General features: G+C 37.7%; 2 protein-coding genes across 2 annotated transcripts; both read right to left on the minus strand.

Annotated features, from left to right (window-relative positions):
- Positions 1-633: 633 nt before the first annotated feature.
- LOC137711983 (laccase-1) lies at positions 634-3,105 on the minus strand. The gene is made up of 5 exons (XM_068451131.1): positions 3,001-3,105; positions 2,650-2,801; positions 2,303-2,544; positions 2,058-2,183; positions 634-1,778 (listed from the first exon to the last, which is right to left on the minus strand). Exons 1-5 carry the CDS (start codon positions 3,103-3,105, stop codon positions 661-663), a joined length of 1,743 nt encoding a protein of 580 aa, XP_068307232.1. The 3' UTR covers positions 634-660.
- Positions 3,106-8,104: 4,999 nt separating this feature from the next.
- LOC137712079 (mitogen-activated protein kinase 9-like) lies at positions 8,105-12,584 on the minus strand. Its single transcript, XM_068451225.1, has 11 exons — positions 12,086-12,584; positions 11,109-11,517; positions 10,901-11,028; positions 10,680-10,739; positions 10,417-10,566; positions 10,054-10,209; positions 9,789-9,926; positions 9,625-9,698; positions 9,240-9,344; positions 8,861-9,110; positions 8,105-8,475 (listed from the first exon to the last, which is right to left on the minus strand). Exons 1-11 carry the CDS (start codon positions 12,395-12,397, stop codon positions 8,401-8,403), a joined length of 1,857 nt encoding a protein of 618 aa, XP_068307326.1. The 5' UTR covers positions 12,398-12,584; the 3' UTR covers positions 8,105-8,400.
- Between the last annotated feature and the right edge of the window lie 8,187 nt (positions 12,585-20,771).

Consider the following 20,771-nt stretch of genomic DNA (forward strand, 5'->3'; position numbering starts at 1 on the left):
TTTCTTGTAAGAAGCGCTTCAAGTGCTTTTTTGACCGCTTTCAATCATTTGAGAAACGCTTCCGAACAATCATTAAAAAAAAGTGTTTCATAAGAGATAGAACGTGAAATTTACTATAGTAGTTTAGACAGATCGGTCCACCAAACTTATGTAACAATAATCTCATTCAATGTAACAATCATTTCGCTTTATCATCTTATAATTATTTCCAAGTTTTTTTTAACCATTTGGTAGTCTTCTTATTATTTTCTTAAAGAAAACTGATCCTGTTATGTTTGTAATAGTCCTTTCTCCTTGGCAATGACAGCCATCCGGCTACTTTGAGATCCTAGAGCCACAAGATACACAAAAACTTGCCAATCTAACTCCTCAAGCACGTACATGGACCATACCAGGTAAGTTCTCCAAAAGACGGGATTGAAAGGAGAGCCTAAAAAAATCAACAATTTTACTATTTTTTTTTTTTTTATTCATTTTCATTATAACGCGTGTACAGTGAAAGTATGTCAAACACACATAAAACTCTCTAGTGCAGTCCTTAATACCAAAAGTACAAAGCCTACATAATAGATAAGGTATATATGTTCACAAAAAAGAAGTAAAGAGTTCAAAGCCTTCGTTATACAACAAATACTAAATCGAGTCGTCTATGCAAAAATCTCAGCATAAGGGAAGATCGTCAGGGGGAGGAAGCACACACTGAGATGGTTTTGGACCATTCTTGACAATAAACCCCGAGGCAAGACCCCACGAAGTATGCTCTTCAAGGTGACAGTGAATGAACCAAACTCCAGGATTGTCGGCCTTGAATCGAATCGCCGCCCATCCTCCAGTTGGAACTGCCGCCGTGTTTCTCTCCGGAGGGTCAATGAGGTTGTACTTTGCCGGATCCTTGGCAGCATTGAAGTTCCCAAACCCCATACCGACTATAAAAAAGTTGTGTCCATGCACATGAATTGGATGGTTCTCAGTGTTAAGAAAACTTGTACCTTGTAGCACAATTTCTAAGTTTGTTCCATGCTCCACTTCCATAATCTTAGTGCCAAAATTTGTGTTCATGTTCTCCGAAACTGGATCCACACTGGTGTAATCAAACGGCTTCAAAGGTTTCTCTGGGAAATCTGTGGAGTACTCGGCGCCTCTGAGTTTCTTGTAATGAGATTCTAAAATCGACAAGGCGGGACGAATGAAGGACTGGTTGTTCATAGAAGCAAAAAATTTCTTGCCAGCATAACCCTTGCAGGTTTCGTTGCCTGGACAATCTTGGAGATTTAGGCTTATAACCATAACCACGCGCTTGTCGACAGTTTTAGGAACGTTGCACGGATACTTAGGTGAGGCTAGGCTTCTGAGCTTGTTATTAAATATAGTGACAAACTTTGTGTCTTCCATTTTAGGGAGGTTGTATTTTTCCGGCGCAAAAGTACTAAGCGCCTTTGGCGGATATTTAGTTTTGTCACTCTTTGTGTTCTTGTAACGCAAGAAACCGGCTGTGGTGGAATTGTCGAAAGGGAAAACGGAGGTAAGGTAAGGCCAGGCCCCCATCAAAAAGGCACCCGAGGAGTCAGGGACTTGATTTGCAGTGAGCAAAACGTTGGTGGTTTGGCCAGGACCTACCATGATCGCTGAGGTTGTGAATGGTTTGGTGTACACGGCATCAATCTCCACAACAGTTAGTGTGTGATTAGCCACAGCAAAGAAAAGCTCATCGTTGAGTGCTGCGTTGATAATTCTAAGCAAGTACGTTTTTCCATGTTCCACAGTTTTGATGAAGGTATCTGCGTAAGTACAAGAAAATTCGTGTAAATTCATTGTAGAAAAGAGAAAAATATGGTTGAAAATTAGTCCGTTCGAGACTAATTATGCAGAAAGTACTGCTCCTCATAAAATCTACACGTTCAAATTTTAATTAAATATCAAAGCGATTCATGGAAAAACACTTGAAAAAACACTTGAAATTACTTCATGAGGAAGCATATAGCACATGTTTCTCCATAAACCACTTTTAGCCTTTACAGAAAAAATCCTAACCGTACCCTTAAGTTTTGGATATATACCTTTGTCCGAGCAAGGATAGAATGGTCCTGGCAATCCATTGATGGTATAAGCATCTGAACTATTAGGTCCAGCTCCATACTTCATTTCATTTTCCACTTCACCTACATCTGAATTCCACCATTCACCTGGGAAATAGCAAAACACGTGAGCAATTCAAGATAAAGAAATTTTGAACTCTCACTAAAAAAATCATGAAGAAAAAATGACTGGCCCTCTATATTGTTTTATTTTTTCATATAATTACCAAAGATGATGGGGAATTCTTCTTGAATCGGAGCGGAAAATGGAAAAGGCATGCGCGGATGGATGATGAAAGCGCCATAAATGGAAGCTCGTTGCCAGGCAAAATGAGCATGCCACCAGAGAGTGCCTCTTTGGTACTCCACAGTGAACTTGTATGTGTAGGTCTTGCCACCTCTTATAGGACATTGTGTGATATAAGCTGGACCGTCTGCCCATCCTGTTCTTAGTTGCCTCACACCATGCCTGCGCTCATAATAATTAAGCAACAACTTAATTAGTAATTAGTTGCGATTGCTTAACGCAATCAAAGTCAGTATGATTAATCTAGCTAAGATTATTTATACTCACCAATGGATGGTGGTATTTTCGGCAATGCTATTAGTGACCTTAATCTCGAGATGATCACCTTCATAGACAGCAATGGTTGGCCCTGGATACTCTCCATTCACTGTTAGAAGTGGCTTTGTGTTGCACAAACGAGTTACATTCTTCCACTCAACCTGAACAAAAGAACCAAAGAGAAAAATCAAGCTTTCAATTTCCTACGTACTTTCTTTTGGTAATCACATAACGAAGATAGAACACTCCTTTTTTTTCCTTTTGTACTCAGCCAAAAGACTAGAAAAAGGAGAGGAATGCATGGGCGAAAGGGAAAGCGAAATTCACTACCCTAGAATAAGAGCAGACACTCTAGCTTACATTAAACTCGAAGAGTCGGGTTGTTTGCGAGAAACATGACGGTAAAGCCACCGCAAATATGATTAGAATTAGCACTAATCTATAACGCTGGCTCAAACTCTCCATATCTAAAACCTTAAGAGCGGGCTTAAGACTCACTCTATCTGTATATTGTATATATACTGCATGAACCGAGTTTACAAACTTCCATGCAAACTCCCCCTTTATATACATGCTAAAAATCAATTGGGTACTCAATTTTCCTCACATTAAAATTGACAACTAAGTTATTTATGCTAATAAATTTAAGCAAAGACATATTTTAGTTACGCTAGATGAGTCGGTGAGGAGGGATCGAGACACTGAACATGTCAAATTGAGTATTTGAAAAAGGTGGAAATGTGTTCGAAACCTTGGCTGCTAATAATGCAGTTCATGACTATTTGTCAAAACCCTTATACAAAGATAATTAAATATTATTATTGGGATTTTTCGACACTAAATATTTGGCCAAACCTTATAGATTAATTACGAACTAAGAGCCAACTAAACCTTTTTATTGACAATTATATATTTAATTATGGGGGTTTACTTGTCATTTTGTTATCCACCATATTGTCATTTCCTTCATCAGTTGATTCTTAGTATGTAGAAATTTGGGGTCCCAAAAAGATGGGTGGGTTGGTGTCGAAGCTTTGATTGAAGACTAGTAAGCTTGGACTAAAACCAATAGTCTTTTTTGCAATAGTTCAAAGGTGTGACTTGTTTAGTTTAGACAATTGCAATTTGCAAACATGTGGCAAAGATTGAAGCATGAAGATTATATGAACAATATGATTTCTTTTGTTTCTTAGTCCCTTCACCAACCAAAGGTGAGCTAGCTAGCTAACTTTAATTTTTTTCTTCTCCAATAAAGGTGGTGAGGATGGAGATATGGAGGACCAACACCAACTCATTACACATGCAAATTGATATTGGTAACCATTTGATGGCGATAGGCCATCAATGGAGGGTGCTAAAGGAATCATATCAAAAGAAAGGCAAAAAAAAACAAGGATGCCAAGGATGCTATAAATAGATGTATGGGGGTTAATTGGTGAGTTTTGCAAATTTTTGTATATATATTAATAATGCCACTATATTGAGGCTAGTTATGGAGAAAACATGGCATATGTAATAAGGGGTATTATTTTTCATTTGGTATTCCTCTCGTTACGCGACATGATTTTTTTTTATTATAAAATTTTGCATTTCACAATTATTTAATACAGTTGGAATATCTAATGACGAATCTATAGGGTTTTTTTGTTTGTGGCAAGATGTAGTTCAAATTCATATCACTTTTTCTCTTCTTGCCGAACATCCCAAATTTGAATTGGTTGCCCCCCTATCAACTATAATCATCCGCAAAAAAATTGTGGAATATCATGTATAGCGAAGAGGGCGAGTAGAGAGGCAATAATCTTCACTCGTCCTTCTACGAATTCACCACTAGGAGCATCACCTAATAAACAAAGTGGAGAGAAGTTGAGATAAACATAGTAGTAATAAGAGTGGTAGGGGCGATATCCTTCACTAGTCCTGTAAATGCGCCACTAGAACCATAACTTACTAAAAGCCACTTAGCCAGGTACGTTGATTAAAAACACTAAAAGCAAGGTTGAAAGAACTTTAGATGAGCATTTTGTACTAACTAATTTTCTGTCCTTTTCTTTCCCATACATCTTTCAGAAGCTACAGGAACATAGTTTAATTTAATTAGGCCAACAAAATGCCAATTTTTACACAGTTAAAAGAATCTAGCATGTTATTAGGCTTCTAAACATAGTCGAGTAAACCCTAAACCTAAATCATTGTAGCATTTTCTGTACGTATTTCCATTGCTGATCTTCTGCATATACTGCCATGCATTACTGGGATTTGCATCAAGTTCTTTTCCTGGTCAAGATTGGCAGCTGCGTTTGGATACAATTTTTTCTGTAAGTTGATCGTTTAAGTCTCGATATGTTTCTTCCTTTACATATAGAAGCACCACGTAGTAATAATAGTAAAGCAAATTACGATTCGGCCAAAAAATGAGAGACATTTCGAGTTATTAGAAATCTACAAAGTAGTTGACAGACTTTGACTTTAAAGCAACTGAATTATCAATGGCATCGTCTACTAATTGATTATAGGGTTTAAGGGATATTGAAATACCTCCGTGAATTTTTTCTTGCCATAAAAAAAGTAAATTATTATAGCAAAGCTAATAACTGGTTGTCTTTTTGAAAAATAGAAAAAAAAAACAAATACTAAATTATATTACTAACACGAGGAATATCTGTGCATCAAGCTTTTGTAGTCAGGATAAGCAGGCTACACTTTTCAAATCAATTCTTTTCATTTGTAAATTGATGGCAGCCCTCAATCCTACAGCCAAAGGTTTTGCCTGGATGTGAGTCCCCATCAATTAGACATTCCACTCAAATTTTCAATTATGTGATGTATAGTAATAGCAGTAGGTCCCAATTTCCCAAAAAGTTTTAATTAGTCTAAGGCCATCTTCAACCAAAGGTTAGCCGGCTCGTTTTAGCCATCTAACATTCCAAGAAATTAATATTTTAATGAACAGTGTAGGGTCATATTTCTTATCATCTCCAATTGAGGGCCAAAGTATCATAGGGCTCATTTTAACTCTGTCACAAAAAATCATATCCAACCGAGGACCAAAGGGCCAAACATAATTTATTATTTAAATTTAAAAACTACAATAACTTAAATTAAATGTAATATAATTAAATATTTAAAATAAATTGTGAAAACACTTACTTCGTCGTAGTAATTGGCGCCACTTTCATGTCTACTTGCGGCGGTTAACAGTTATATGTTAAATTAATTTTTTTAATTTAAGTGTCCAATTACTAGTATAACTTAGTTTGCATAGTTACATGTATAAATGCACATTTACCATGTCTAATAGGAAGCTTATATTTGGGGCACCCATTATATTTGTCCCACAACAGAAGAGAATTGAGAAAGCAAAAGCTTGCATGTGTGGCACTCATTATATTTGTCCCATATCGGCTATGAGAGAGGTTTGAGCAATAAAAGCAATATCCCCGCATAGAACCAATCACCTTTTTGGCCCTTAATTAAATATTATTTTTAAATTTTTGGCCCAAAAAAAATAATAATAACGGCTAATTTTTTAGCTTGGCCCGAGGCTGGCTGGCTGGCTCATTTGAGCCGGCCGGTTGGCCCTTTGGCCCTTTTTTGTCCAGTGGGGCCCACGAACCCTTTGGCCTAGTCCTCGGTTGGAGACGGTTTTAGAGCTATTTTCGATCCTTTGGCCCTCTAGACTATTCAGTTGGAGATGGCCTAACTTGGCAAGTTTATGCTAATCAAATGACAAGTTCTACCTAAAATAGTTTGATAGTTTTTTCAGTGGGAGAAAATCTTTGATAAAGCAACATGATCACATCTGTTGTTAAGTTAATCTCACAAAAAAGCAGAAATAGTGTACCAATTCATGTTGCTATCATGCTTGTGAGAGAGCTGTCGTGTTCCGCTAGGTTAACAATCTTAATCTCTCCTTGAATTAAATTAATCCAATTTTTGTCAAGGCCAAAGTTCATGATTTTGTAGCACACATGCAAACAACATAGAACTTAGAAGCCATGTAATGGACAAGTACAACATTAGGGTAGGTTGGGTTTCCCATATCTGATTTGTTATACACTTAACTCCACTATAGGTGAAAGCCGGGTAATACCAAATTAGGTGAAAAGGGTGCTCGGGTAATTGTTCATGCGGGGATTACTGGTGAGAGTCGATGACTTCATTGCGATGAATTAAAGAAAGTTGAGGATTCCTATTGCAGTTACTCTCCGTTCTTTGAAATGGTCCGTCAGATCATCCCTGCTTCCGCCATTGGTGGTGTATTAACAGTGTGTGTGTGCAAGAAAACATTTATTTGTCCACACCACGGTGAGGTATATTTAGTGATTACTGATCAGAAATCGGACTGGTAAGAGAAAATTCGATGGAGGAGAAATACATCCCAGTGATGAACATATGAAATGATTAAGAAAATTACAGCAATGGTCCTTCAACTTTAATCTGATTGGCATAATGGTCCCTTAATTAAAAATCAGTGGCCATTGGTCCCTTAAGTCATCAAAACGTGCAACTATGGTTTTTGTTTTTTTGTCAACTCCGCCAAAACTTCCATCAAAATGAGTCAGAATCATTGTTACAATCGGGTTAAAGATGGATCATTACTTCAATTGGGATAAAGTAGAGAAACCATTGCTCTAATTGGGACAAAGTAGGACCATTGCTACAATTTTCTCATTTGGTTTTTCATATTTACCCTTTAATTCAACCTCATGTGTGTGCTCATTTTGATGGAAATTTTGACAAAGTTGACAAAAATTATCATAGCTACATGTTTTGACAAGTCAAGGAATCAATGATCACAAATTTTTAGTTGAGAAACTATGATTCTGAGGGTAATATGAGGAGACCAAATTTTCAAACCAAATTTTGTAAACCAAATGAGTGGTTATTGATGATTAGATTATTAATTAAATATCGATTAACGTCCTTATTTTATATTGGTGACAAATTATTTGGTTTGCAATTTTGGTTTAAAATTTTAGCCTCCCTAACATTATCCTTATTCCAATTAAGTTAAAATTAAGAGACCATTGCTAAAATTTCCTCAAAATGATTAGTTGGAAGCGGCTAGATCATTTTGCCATGTTACAAGTGAAGGAGAGGTGAGGGAAAAAACAGTCTATTTCTGTGCATTGGTTAAGAGAATTAAACCTTGCGCCCAAGGTCCGGAGTTCGATTCTCTCTCCTCCAGTATATTTGTATCAAAAAAGATGCCCAGCTAGACAATATTGGTAGCTGACGTAATCATGGCACTCTCTCTGTAAATGCAAGCTGAGGTGGTAGAGCAGAGGTACACACCTATGAACCTGAGTTCGAATCCTTCTCCCCATGTCTAGATTAGTTCCGAAGAGTAGAATATTTCTTGTATAAAAAACAAAAAATACTAATATTAATTTGTTCACAAGATAATTATATAAGTTGTATTTCCATCAATTTGTTTCTACCATACATATCACACAATCTCTAAACAATGGGAAAACAAAATACATTAACTTGTTGTCTTGTTCAAATATAAATAGTTACAACTTACAGCAGAGCAATTTCCTTCCTATGCATTGTGGTTACACTTACACAATGAAGGAAAAATAAATCGAGTCCTCCTCCTTCTATACGGTGTTAGCTTCTAACTCAAGTTACTTAATATATATTTTTGATTTCGAATGTCGACTGTTACAGAACACCCTTTCTACTAAATACGGGGAAAGGAGGCGGACCATAAAGTTACACCTATTTTTTCTACCACAGATCGATGAAGATGAATCAAGCGCGAAGAGCTTCAACCTTTTGTGTCAAACTATCAACTGACTCATCATTGATCTCCCCAATTGCTTCCTCCTGTGGGAAAAATAATGATTATTTCCAAAGGAAAGGGGTGATGTGCATCCATATAAGCATTTTAGATGACGGATCCATCATTTTGCATCAGCTCTGAGCATTATATGTCAGTAGCCCGGAATGGATTGACTAAAACAAGAACTATAAAGACAGAAGCAACACAATACCATTACTAACGTTCTTATCACAATCCCAAACTTAATTTTATATTGTATCTGTTAATATATAAAGTGTGATTGCTCACTCAAGTTTGAGACACTTCGATTTTCAGACAACCAGCGACCTTTTTAAGTGTAACGGAGATCTATCACGAGATACTATGAAAGATGCCTGAGTCATGATCAAACAAGAGGAAGTGAGGTACATATGAAACGATGTTACTTACCTCCGAATCTTTTATTGGCTTTACACCTATGCACTTGGAAGCACTAATGCTGGCACTCTTCAATAGGCTACGACTAGTTACTGGTGTGTAGTTTGTCTTGCTAGGTCCATTTTGTCCTTCTGCATTTAGAGTGCCATCATTCTGATCTGACCCTGGAGGACTCTCAAGAGTTGAGGCAACAGAAGCAGCAGTCCTTTCCAAGTCATTGTCTTGGCCAGCATTCTCATTCTTGGGTCCACAAACCCGCTCTCTGAGGAACAATATGACACATAAATTAAGATGAACTAATAAGGTAGAAGCTAGAAGCAATTTGATTTGTGCCTCAAGAGTCAAGACATCTAAATCAAACTTAGTCCTTAAATGCTTATCCAAAACATACCTGGGCAAGGAAGCATGTTGCCTTTGGAGTGGAGGAGTACTCCTTTCACCTTTACCATGATGCTCCTCGAGATGTGCAAACTGCCGCTTGAATCGATCAACACCACTAGAATTACAAAAACCGATGTTACAAGGTTAATAACTCCAAGCACCAAAAGTTTAGACTGGAGGCTTACAAAGCGATGTGGTGAATGGAAAACTACTATTATTATAAGCTAGATCAACTCAAGGTTTTTGTTTTTGTTTTTGTTTAGGCCCAATGGCTGGAACACATAAACAGGAAGTGGCCCTCCCGTTTCCCATAAACTCCTCCCATGCATTGAGGTTCAACTGATTGAATAATCAAAAGAATGATTCATTATTCAGAAAATCAATAGGTTCCTCACCTAGGATACATAAAGCTAGTCTGATCTCCACCTCGGAGATACTCCTGCAGCATCTGTGGATGATACTCTAAAATCTGTTTCAACACAAGATTTGTTATAGCAAAAGTGAAGCGGAGGAAAACAGAAGGCTAGAAAGCAACAAGTATAAACCTTTAAGGCCATACCTCCCTATAGATTAACTCTCTAACATCATCTTTTGTCAATTTCCTTCTTTCAAACTCAAACTCAAGTTTTGAAATGGGTTGGGTGGACGGCTCACGGTCAACATTTGCCAAACCATGAAAGTAAGGATCAGCTAATGCCTGCAAGCGTAAGCATTAGGGATTTATGAGGTACTGTGATCCCAAGCAGTTTTGAAGGATGCATCATGGTATACAATATATGACATAAATGTTAAATGTTGCATGGACTCAAAGTACTTAACCTTACCTCTTCAGCTGTCAGACGATCTTTCGGGTCAAAGGCAAGGAGCCACTCCAGTAGGCGAAGAGCCAATGGATCAGCGCCAGGGAACTTATGTGTGAAAGGAACTGGTTGTTTTTTCCGCATGCTACTCAGGTACCTTCTTGCTTTTTCATTCCGAATCTACCAGTGTCATGAAAAAGAAATTATTTGATGGGATAAATAAGAATTTGGCAGTTACATATAGATGGCTTACTACGAGAATTGTAAGAGCAGACTGAGAAGTTCAGTGGCAGCCTGCTAAAAGCTTTTTCTTAATTTGGCTAGCACGAAACATAATTAGTGTGCCTGTTGATGACCGAGTAGATTTATTAGAATAAAATAACTAACCCTTGCAATGGATTCTGCAGAAGGCGTGCCAAGCAAATCAGTCATGAGATCCAATTGGTGCACCACATTTTTACCAGGAAACAGCGGTTTGCCAGTGACTATTTCCGCAAATATGCATCCTATGCTCCAAATATCAATTGCAGGAGTGTACTGCAATAATTATGGTCATAGAAATTAAATCTACAGTCTAAAATAAAGAATCCTCTTATCCTCCAATAGATACGTATATACAAATAAGATCTTAGAAATGAAGTGTAGCTTACTTTTGAGAAAAATGAACCGCAAAGCTCAGGAGCACGGTACCATCGAGTTGCAACATAATCCTTCATAAAAGTAAGAAGCTTAGTTCACAAGTATTGTTTATAGGCCTAGTATTTGCAACTTATAAATTAAAGAACAGCGACTTCTAATTAGCAACCACAAAAATACAGATTTTAGGAGTAGTGTGGTGACATGCAATGATTTGCATAACTGAACAACTTACTGTCCAAAAAATAGCAGACGGGGCATCATTGAAAGATACACGAGCAAGGCCAAAGTCGCATATCTTTAATTTGCAGTCAGCATTAGCAAGAATGTTTTTTGGCTTTAAATCTCGATGAAATACATTTGCTACAAGAAACAAAGGAAAATTAATTAATAGTTATCATTACTACAGCAAAAGCCAAAAGAAATGAACGCAAAGTACTAACCTGTATGAATATACTTTAGGCCACGGAGAAGCTGGTACAAGAAAAACTGATAATGTTCAGGAGTAAGATCATCATTTGCCTTAATAACTTGGTGAAGGTCAGATTCCATCAACTCAAAAACAACATAAATATCTCTGAACTCTCGTCGTGAAGGAGGAAGCATGATGTGCTTTATTTCAACAATATCAGGATGACGAAGCAAGCGAAGGAGCTTAATCTCTCTCAGGATCCTTGTAGCATCCGAAACATGCTCGAAAACATCATTAATTTTCTTGATTGCAACCTTTTCTCCAGTGTGCGTGTCAATTGCAGAACCTACGACACCATAACTTCCTTTCCCAATGACTTCCTGAACTTGGTATCGACTTGCCTCTCCATACTCGGTGAAGAATTCTGTTTCTAGATTACCCTGCATAAAGATCAACAACCATTATTTGCAATCAAAATATACGGGATTATCTATAAACAGGCATAGAAAGAGTAAGGAAACAACAGAACATTTTCATCCCTTCAAATTCCATCCATCACTAGTGTGATCCAAAAATTGGTTTTTAAAGAATTCAAACAGAACTGCAAAAACTAGCACATTCTTAGGTTAATAAAAGAATTATCTTCGTAATGGGCTTATCGCCAAGTTGATTAAGAACATTCACTCTTTCATCCCCGAGGTCCCGAATTCCCCTTCACCAATATCGTTGTATCAAAAGTCCACCTCTTTCTATCTCCAACACTATCAAGTTCAAATTTTTTGCAGGTATCCAATAAATTACACCACCCCATTAACAGTTACAATTCAGTTTTGATTGATGCATTTACCTAACCAATCAAATCCTAACAAAACAATCCAAATTCAACCAAGCAGGAATCAAAAGCAAGAAAACCCAAATCAGATCAATACCCAGATGAACAAATCCTAAAACAAAAGAAACCCAGATCGTAAAAAAAAAAAAAAAAAAAAAAAAAAAAACAAAGGGAACCTTCTTCTGTGAATCCATGGGGTGAGCAGCTGTAAAGTCGGCCCTAGTGGGAACTCTGATGACCTTCAATCCCGAAATGTCAAAGTCGTCCTCAACCTCAAACTCCAACTGCTGCTGGTTCTCCCGGCCTCGTTTTTGTTCCCGCTGATGAGAATCGGACGGTTGGGCGCTTAAATCGGAGACGTGGCCATGGTTGTGATCATTGCCAATTTTATTAATTTTGTTGTTGTTGTTATAATTATGATTAGTATTATAAGAGCGACGTTGAAACCAGCGACGAACACCCTCCACCAGAGTAGCTCCACTCCCCATATACTCTGCCCTCTTTCTCTCTCTCTCTCTCTCTCTCTCTCTCTCAGCCACACAATTGCAGCATTGCCCGCTTTCTCTCTCCTCTCACAGCACTATTTCCTCGGAGATTTTCTTTCGGGCCCGATGGTCTCTGTGTAGAGAGAGTTTTGAATCAGATGGCGATGGCTGGCAATGTCAATTGTCAGGACTTTACCAAGCTTTGTATTTTCGGAGATGGGTATTTTTCTTTTATGTATATTTACACATTATATGAAGAGAAGTTTAACAAATACTGTTTATTTTTTACAAAAAATCACATTTATACATTTCTTTTGTATTATTCATTATACCTTTAAAAGGGGATTTTCATTAAAATGAAAGTTTTTTTTTTACTTTTCGTTAGTTTTCCTTTATATGAAATCAATTGATAATTCAGAAAATTTTGAATTTTAACAAAAAAATTATTTTTTTTACAATTGAATAAGAATTTGTTTGTTTGTCAGTGCTTTTAACATGAATGTAAACGCTTTTAGTAAAAATATTTTTGAGTTTCAGTTCTAAAAGTATTTGAAATGTTTCTTGGAAAAAATCAAGATTCACTTACACATTTTTTAAAGAATAATTTTAAAAATATTTTCATCAAAAGCATTTTCAACTATTTTAATAGCACTTTCAAACTAGCCTTAAAAATAACCTATACTATAATATCAAATGACTCACACCATTCCCTAATAGCTATATTTTAAAAATTGTCATGAATATGACTGAAAAATTGTTTTGTTTTAAGAGTGCATTTTTTCTTTTTTCACCACAAGAGACTTGGAGGGTGGCCAAAAGAAAAGAGGGACTGAATTTTAATGTTACCTAAAGCTAAACATTTTCTTTTATTGTTTGTTCTAAAGGCTAAATTAGCTAACAACTATTCACAAAATTATTTTAATTATGAGTTATAGCTAGCTTTGAAAGTGCTTAACATAAGCCTCGTTTAGAAATATTTTTAAAATGATTGAGGATGGTGACTGTATTTTTATTTCAAAAGCACTTAAAGTGTTTCTACAATAAGCACCACCACTTGGCACTTCTAATGTTTTTTCAAAATTCACTTGCATTTTTACTAAAGATTTTCATAAATGTTTTCAATCATTTTAAAAGTACTTAAAAAAAGGAGTCTGTAATTGGTAAAGGTTAGTTGATGTGTGTTAACATTATGTAATATATTTGCTATTGCTAATCTCCATAATAAACTTTGAGCTAGACTCAATAGGACTAATTTATAAAAGACTAATGCTAGAGAAATCAAAATTTTAGATCATATTTGTAAGTTATATAACACGTTACTAATAAAAAATAAGTACGTTAATTAAAACTTAGGAAAACAACAACAAAAAAGTTTTAGAACATCTCTAGAGGTAATATGTGTATTCTACAAATCAAATTGATTGTACAATTTTCGGCTATGACTTGAATACAGTTATCTGATTCGTTTTCTATGCATCAAGACCTTGCTCAGGACTGTGAAGTGCCTTCTCTCACATGGAAGAACTCCGATCATAGGCAAAATTGTTCCGATTGCCATTACCTAATTACTTGTTTCTAACAACTACATGGTGAAATTGATCCAATAAATTTAGTCCATTGTTTCGTTCTGTACATATAATTGGCGCTAAGTGCAAAAGCAGAAAGAGAGCTCAACTGCAAGACCTACCCGTCGAGCAGGGACAAAAGTCGTAGTAGCCTCATTAGATCGTACATCTTTCTTGAAGTAGGTTTTATTTGTGGCAACTTCCGTCGCCGTCTTTCTTATAATACTAGTTTGAGGGTATGTTTCTTGCTTATATAACATATATACATTTAATGCATATATTTGACCCTAAAAACTACCAAGGCTACGTGGCGCGCAAGCTGAACAATTAATAAGCTAACTACGTTCTTCGATTGTGTGAGGGGCGTGCCAACTCGTCGGCCGAGTTCGGGCGGGAAGTCAAATGTGTTGATGTTGCGTTGAGTGTGCTGCTGATTTCTTGATCTTGCGACTGCGGCTAAGGAAGGAACACGTCTCGCTCTTCGGGTTCTAGAGCCCGAAGACAAGGTTGCTAGTCTTGCAAAGTTCACGGATCGTCGGCGCCTGGTTCGGTTACAGTGATTATATTCGTAAGAGTATAAGCATGCCGAACTAGTACCAAACTATATGAACACAAGTACTCAAAAGAGATGTATCTCTTGATATTGAATGTGGTTCGGCCGTCAGAATGCCAAACTCTAAAACTTACTTATGAATACCCAATCATAAAACAACTCGGCAATCAATGTGCCGAGCCTAGTAATTTGTAACACCTCACTTCGCCAAGAAGACTAATGAAATGACATCTGCCAATAAGGATTCAAAAATCCTTCTCAATCAAGACTTGGATAGGTAATCAGTCGGTCTTGACGCAATGCTATTTATCCAAATTGAAGGTGCTTCACAGTCGGCTGATTCTATGGCAACAATGTTGTTTATCCAAACTGAAGATGTTCACCGGTTGCCTTCACAGTGCTGTTTATCTAAACTGAAGATGTGTTGGCGAAAAAGGAAAACAAAAATCTCAAGGTTGTTGAGAGGTTTTGCATAAAGCAAGGGTTTGCGCAAAGTAGTTTGTGTGTGACTCTTCTCATTGCCACTGCCTCTGTATTTATGGGGACACGCCGACTTGGTCCTTGAATATTGCACGAGATTTTTGGCATGGATCAAACTCAACCAAATGCATGAAGTTATCATGCAATTATCCAACCAATTTAAAATCTCCATCATTATCTCCTTTTCTCCTTATTTTGTCCATCATTATCCAAGTATTTGATGATCTCCACGTGCTGGAACTAAGGCATGCAAATAATTAGCATGCAAGTTTATCTCCTAGCCATGCATTTCAAACCGAAGCATCACGGCAATCAACTCATCTTTCCACCAAATCTGACCAGGTGCAATCATGCAAGATCAAAAAGTTCAAACTTGATCCCATCTTTCCCATCCTTTCAAAGCCCACGAGTTCCAATCTGATGCAATTTGTCCGACTAGATTCTTGGCATCCTGCCAAGGATATTCGGGGGTGCTCTTTATTCCACCATCACTTTATAATTTTATCCATGCATGCATAATAACCTTCAACCGTCTAAGTGAACTCCAAATTCATTTGTTTATTAATTATCACCATACTTTAAATGGATAATAATCAATTTGCAGCATACCGCTTGAATCTGTTAGTCAACCAAACTGATCACAATCCACACAATCACACACCAAACATCCAAAATCAACTTGAAATGTGCTACCGTGTTTCCAGCTTGGAGATACATATCTCATCTTAATTATCATAAAAAGATAATTATGATAAAAATCATAATATTATCCTTCAATAATAACAAAACGATCTTCACTCTTCGATCCAACTATGCTTACTCAACGACCTTGATTGCACGGGCTGATGATGTAATTTTGGATCCAAACACATATATATGCTTATGCGTATATGTGTATCACATTACTCCAATTCCAAAAAAAATTGATACTTTATGACTGAAGTACTAGAAAGACATTGGATCAGGGTTTGATTGGGGGTTACTAAGATTATCAGTGCTCTTTTACCTTTCACTTTCTGGTCCTCCTGTGCGTTTTGACGTTTTAGGTGCGGCCGGTATCCTTTCCCTTGAACCGAAGGAATGGAGTTCTCAGGAAATCATTTCACAAGTCGTTAACCTGCAGTGATTCCGCAAGTACCATCCCAAATGGTTCTAATGCTATTAACTAACTCATCAAATATGAGTATCGGTAACAACGACCAGGACAGACCATTGTCGTCTTCAACTGTACCAGATAATATAATTCATTGCCAGAGGGTGGTCGTGGTGTAAGAATTTTGAAATACCAAAATACTTGCATGTGATAAAGTGATGAGTGCGGGTATACCTACTGTCGAATTCAAAATTTAGGTTCTACTCAAAGACTCTGGATTTCCCATCTTCAAGGATGTAGAGGAGGGTGGCGAGCTGTTACAGTTATATATATATATGAATACCAAAGGTTACTATGATATCCATAACTCATTCATTTTGGGTTCAGTTGAAGAAACCAACTTTTGTTTAACGTATTGATATCCCTTTGAAAGAGTCTCTTTAGCTTAAAAGAACATGTAATGTTGCTGTACATGTAAATGTCATTTCGAAGACAAAACATAGTCCAAAAATATAATTTCTCTATAATTTTTTGCACAAAAAACAGTAAAAAAAAATCTCTTTGACAACTTACTTCATTAATGCGTTTCACTTGGCTTGAGCTAATTAACATTTTAACTTAATTTCTCCAATTACGACGCACATGTAAATGTCATTTCGAAGACAAAAAGATAGTCCAAAAATATAATCTCTCTATAATTTTTTGCACAAAATAGTAAAAAGATCTCTTTGACAACTTACTTCGTTAATGCGTTTCATTTGGCTTCAGCTAATTAACATTTTAACTTATTTTCTCCAATTATGACCCAAATGGAATTAGGTTATTCAAACTTGTGTTAATTTTTGGAAAAAAAGAAAAAACTTGTATTAACACTTTGACTTCATAAAGCTTATGAAATTATGCTAGTCTTGTTTGTCAACTTTATAGAATTCAAATGTCTTTTACTTACTATAGGAAACACAAAAAGGCAAATGGGTCTCCTTTTAAAGAGAAAATCCTATAACTATAAGCAAAAGGGGGAAAATGAAGGATAGATTATGTGTAAACATGGAAATAACTTTATTACAAATAAGATGTCATTTTGATATATCAAGTAAAAAACGCAACATGTGATATAAGAACGTGAAAATGCATGTTGTACCAGTATATCAAGATTGAACACAAAATAACTCATAAAAAATCATATAAAAAAGTTAAAACGCATAATATTAATGTGCGATTGATTTGAAATACGATGAAAATGACAACGGATTTGCCGGATGCAGATGCAAGGTAAGTTTGAAACGTAAACTTGCAAAACACATGGTAAGTTAAGAGCGTGGTATAAGATCACAAGAGTAGAGTCCTTGTACAGAAATAAGTTTGAAAGATAAGGACTCAGCTGCAAAACCAATAACTTATCAATAGATATTTTATGATTAAAGAAGAAAATAAAAGAAATAAAGGAAAAAGACAGAAAAGTCCGCGTCATAAACCTAAGCAAAGAATACACAATCAATCCTCAGCCGTCCGATCAACCATCATCTTTCTCCCTCCCCCACGCTCCCGATCCAATCAGCCACTCATCATCTTCTTCCTACTCACTCTCTCTCTGTCTCTCTCTCACTCTCTCTCTGTCCAAAATTTCACTTATCCCCCCCTCTCTCTCTCCTTCCGAAGACCCAAGTCCCAAGTCCAACGTACCCCTAAATCTATGGACCCACCGCCCCCTCCATATTCAAGTCCGCATCTTTATCCACCGCCCGTCACCGCCCTTTCCGCCGTCCCAACCATCACCCCCGCCGCCGTCGAAGCTCACAATTATAACATTATCACCGCTACCCATGTGGCTGCCAACCCCACCCCTGCTCCGAACCCTACTCCCAATCACCCTCCTTACGCCGAGGTAAATTACTAACCACACCCCGTCCCCACCTCCCACTTTGGCTAAAGCTCCGAGCTTTTTTCTGATCTGGTTTTTTTTGTTTTGGGTGCAGATGATATACGGAGCGATAACGGCGTTAAAGGAGAAGGACGGGTCGAGCAAGAGAGCGATAGCGAAGTACATAGAGCGAGTTTACTCGGGGCTTCCGGCGACTCACTCGGCCTTGTTGACTCACCACCTCAAGCGCTTGAAGAACAATGGTCACCTCCTTATGGTCAAAAAGTCGTACAAGCTTCCTGGATCTGAGGGTTCCGTTCCCCCTCCTCCTACTTCAGCTGCTGATGCTGCCGGCACGGCGGCGATTCCCTCTCCCGGGCCCGCAAGAGGCCGCGGCCGCCCTCCCAAAAACAAGCCCATTTCTGACCAGCTTAATTCCCAACAACCCATTTCCCAGCAATTCATTCCCTTTCCCCAGCAGCAGCAGCAACCTGTTCCAATTCTCCAGCTGCCCACTTCACAGCAACCCATTCCGATTCCCCAGCAGCCCAATTCCTACCACCAACAACCCATTCCCATTCCCCAGCAGCTCAATTCCCATCCCGTCCCAGCTGAGCCCAATTCCCAGCCCATGCTAGTTGCTCTCGGACTTGCCGACGAGCCAGGGTCGGAGAAGAGGCGGCCAGGTCGGCCGCGTAAGGTGGTTGTGGGTGCTGGAGTCGGACAAGCTGTGGGCAGCCCGGTGTCTGGCAAGAGGGGCCGGGGTCGTCCGCCTGGCACCAGGTTGCCAAAGAAGAAGGCTGGGCGTCCTCCCAAGCCAAAGTCCGTGTCTGCTGTTGGAGGCCCTAACGGACTTGCGAAGAGGGGCCGCGGGAGGCCCTCGAAAGCTGAGCCAAAGAGCGTGTACTTTCCGTACGCCACCAATGTGCCTATCATTGGTGCATTTGAGCAGAACAATGTGCCCAATGTGGTGGCGCCACAGCAAGCGCAACTGGGGGCGAAGCGCAGAGGCCGGCCCTCCAAGAAGAAGGAAGAAGCTGCTTCTGCTGCGACTGTGCGTGTTGGTGGTTTGGTGCCCGGTAAGCGTGGCCGGCCACCTGGGCTGCCTGGAATAGAGCGGCCCTTGAGAAAGAGTGGAAGACCCGTTGGCAGGCCCAGGAAGGTAATGCTCTTGTTATCTGCTTTCCCTAGTATACAACCTTGTGTATTGGTGCTTTGATTGTGGTAGATTACTATTAAATGTTAATGTTGGTCAGTGTGGTTGATACTGAAAACTTTTTTTTGAGAAACTAACTAGATTCAGATTGCATTAGAACTAAGTAAATGTATTTTAACACCGAATGGATAGTCGTAGAACGATTTGGTATTGTAGGATTAAGCTACTCTGGCTAGTGGATTTCTACGTTGTAATTTGGTAAGTAGAAAGATTGCAGAATTATTTAAGTTAAAAGATATTAAGGCAGTATTTTAGCTACCGAAATGCACATAGGAATTGGATTGAAAATATAAAAAAATTAACATAATGAAATGCATAGAGAGTTAAAAGGATAAAATAGAAAGAATAAAAATTTGAAAATTAGTACTATAAGTCTATAAGGCACGCTCTCGTTCCCTTAGATTTTTTGTCATCGGCTAAACAATTGAAGGAGCGGTACAAGGTTCATTTCAGCGAACAATCGATGCTTATGTAAAATTTTAATCTGAATTTGACTTTAATTGTTTTACCGAATTTTCCATTGGTCAATTCTGTATAATTTCCAGTCCAAAAATAAATATTTATTTTGTATTGAGTGTTTGGGAAAGCAAAATTATGCAACTTTTCTTCGTTTATTTTCTGTATGTAGTTATAGGGGTTATGTACTGGCTGGTGGATTTCTACAGAGAAAGGGCTGTAGAGTTATCTAAGTAGCTATGATAAGAGCAGTATTTGGTTATCGAAAAATGAACATAGGAATTGGTTTGAAAATAAAAATATTAACGAAATGCATAGGGATTAGCAAGGTTCTAAAAGGTGGTAGTCGGCGGCACAGGGGCCTAGGCGGTTTTTTTTAAATTTTATTTAAATTTATTATGTAACATATAAGTACATGTCTACTTATATTTAAAAAAAATACGTAATTGTATTGGGATACATAAACTACAAAATAGAATGACTTATAGATTATAAAGTATTAGAACATTTCGAAAACATGTGGAATAGGCCCCATATGATGAGTGTTCATTCAAGTATTCAACAAGCCTCTTACAATTTATTTAAAAAATAAAACGCGAAATGAAAGTTATTTATCTTTTGTCTAAGTGAGAGTTGTGAACTAGGCGGGTTAGGCGGGCGCCTAGGCAATTCTAGGCGCCCTTTCTTAATTTTCAAATGCCTAAGGATTAATAGGGGCAGTAGCCAACTGTTAGCGCCAAGACGGACCTAGTGGGGGTTTTTAGAATAGTGGGAATTACGGAGTTATGGGTAAAATAGAATTGAAAATTGTTAAGAAAGACTGTCCCTAGGCAATGGACAGTACCATATTCATTTCAACGAAACAAATATTACCAATGCTTATATAAGAGTTCAACCTTGAGTACTTTAAAGAAATTTTCATAAATCAAACCTGTATTTGTAGTGTTTTGTTGTCCAAAAGTAAATATTTATTTGTTGTGATTTTGGGAAAAGGAAAGTTCCTTTTTGTTCGTTTATTTCCAATATGTGGTAATATTGTTTTCCTCCTGCTGCCCTACTTACTTGGAATTATTTCAATTTTCTGTTCTATTTTTGGAAAAAGAATGCATTGGCTGAAATAACTGAAGCGCCTGATCCAAAATCGGTTGCCAGT

Source organism: Pyrus communis, chromosome 13 (genome assembly GCF_963583255.1).
Source record: "Pyrus communis chromosome 13, drPyrComm1.1, whole genome shotgun sequence".
In the NCBI taxonomy this organism is placed as follows: domain Eukaryota; kingdom Viridiplantae; phylum Streptophyta; class Magnoliopsida; order Rosales; family Rosaceae; genus Pyrus; species Pyrus communis.

Bases quoted from the DNA above. Each gene is read 5' to 3' on its own strand.
- LOC137711983 (XM_068451131.1), bottom strand. From the start codon at position 3,105: ATGGAGAGTTTGAGCCAGCGTTATAGATTAGTGCTAATTCTAATCATA. The intron at 2,802-3,000 runs GTAAGCTAGAGT...TCTTTTGTTCAG, and splicing joins CCCGACTCTTCGAGTTTAAT to GTTGAGTGGAAGAATGTAAC. The intron at 1,779-2,057 runs GTATATATCCAA...GTACTTACGCAG, and splicing joins CTATCCTTGCTCGGACAAAG to ATACCTTCATCAAAACTGTG.
- LOC137712079 (XM_068451225.1), bottom strand. From the start codon at position 12,397: ATGGGGAGTGGAGCTACTCTGGTGGAGGGTGTTCGTCGCTGGTTTCAA. The intron at 10,567-10,679 runs GTAAGCTACACT...TAATTATTGCAG, and splicing joins GCGGTTCATTTTTCTCAAAA to TACACTCCTGCAATTGATAT. The intron at 9,345-9,624 runs GTGAGGAACCTA...TTGTAATTCTAG, and splicing joins ACTAGCTTTATGTATCCTAG to TGGTGTTGATCGATTCAAGC.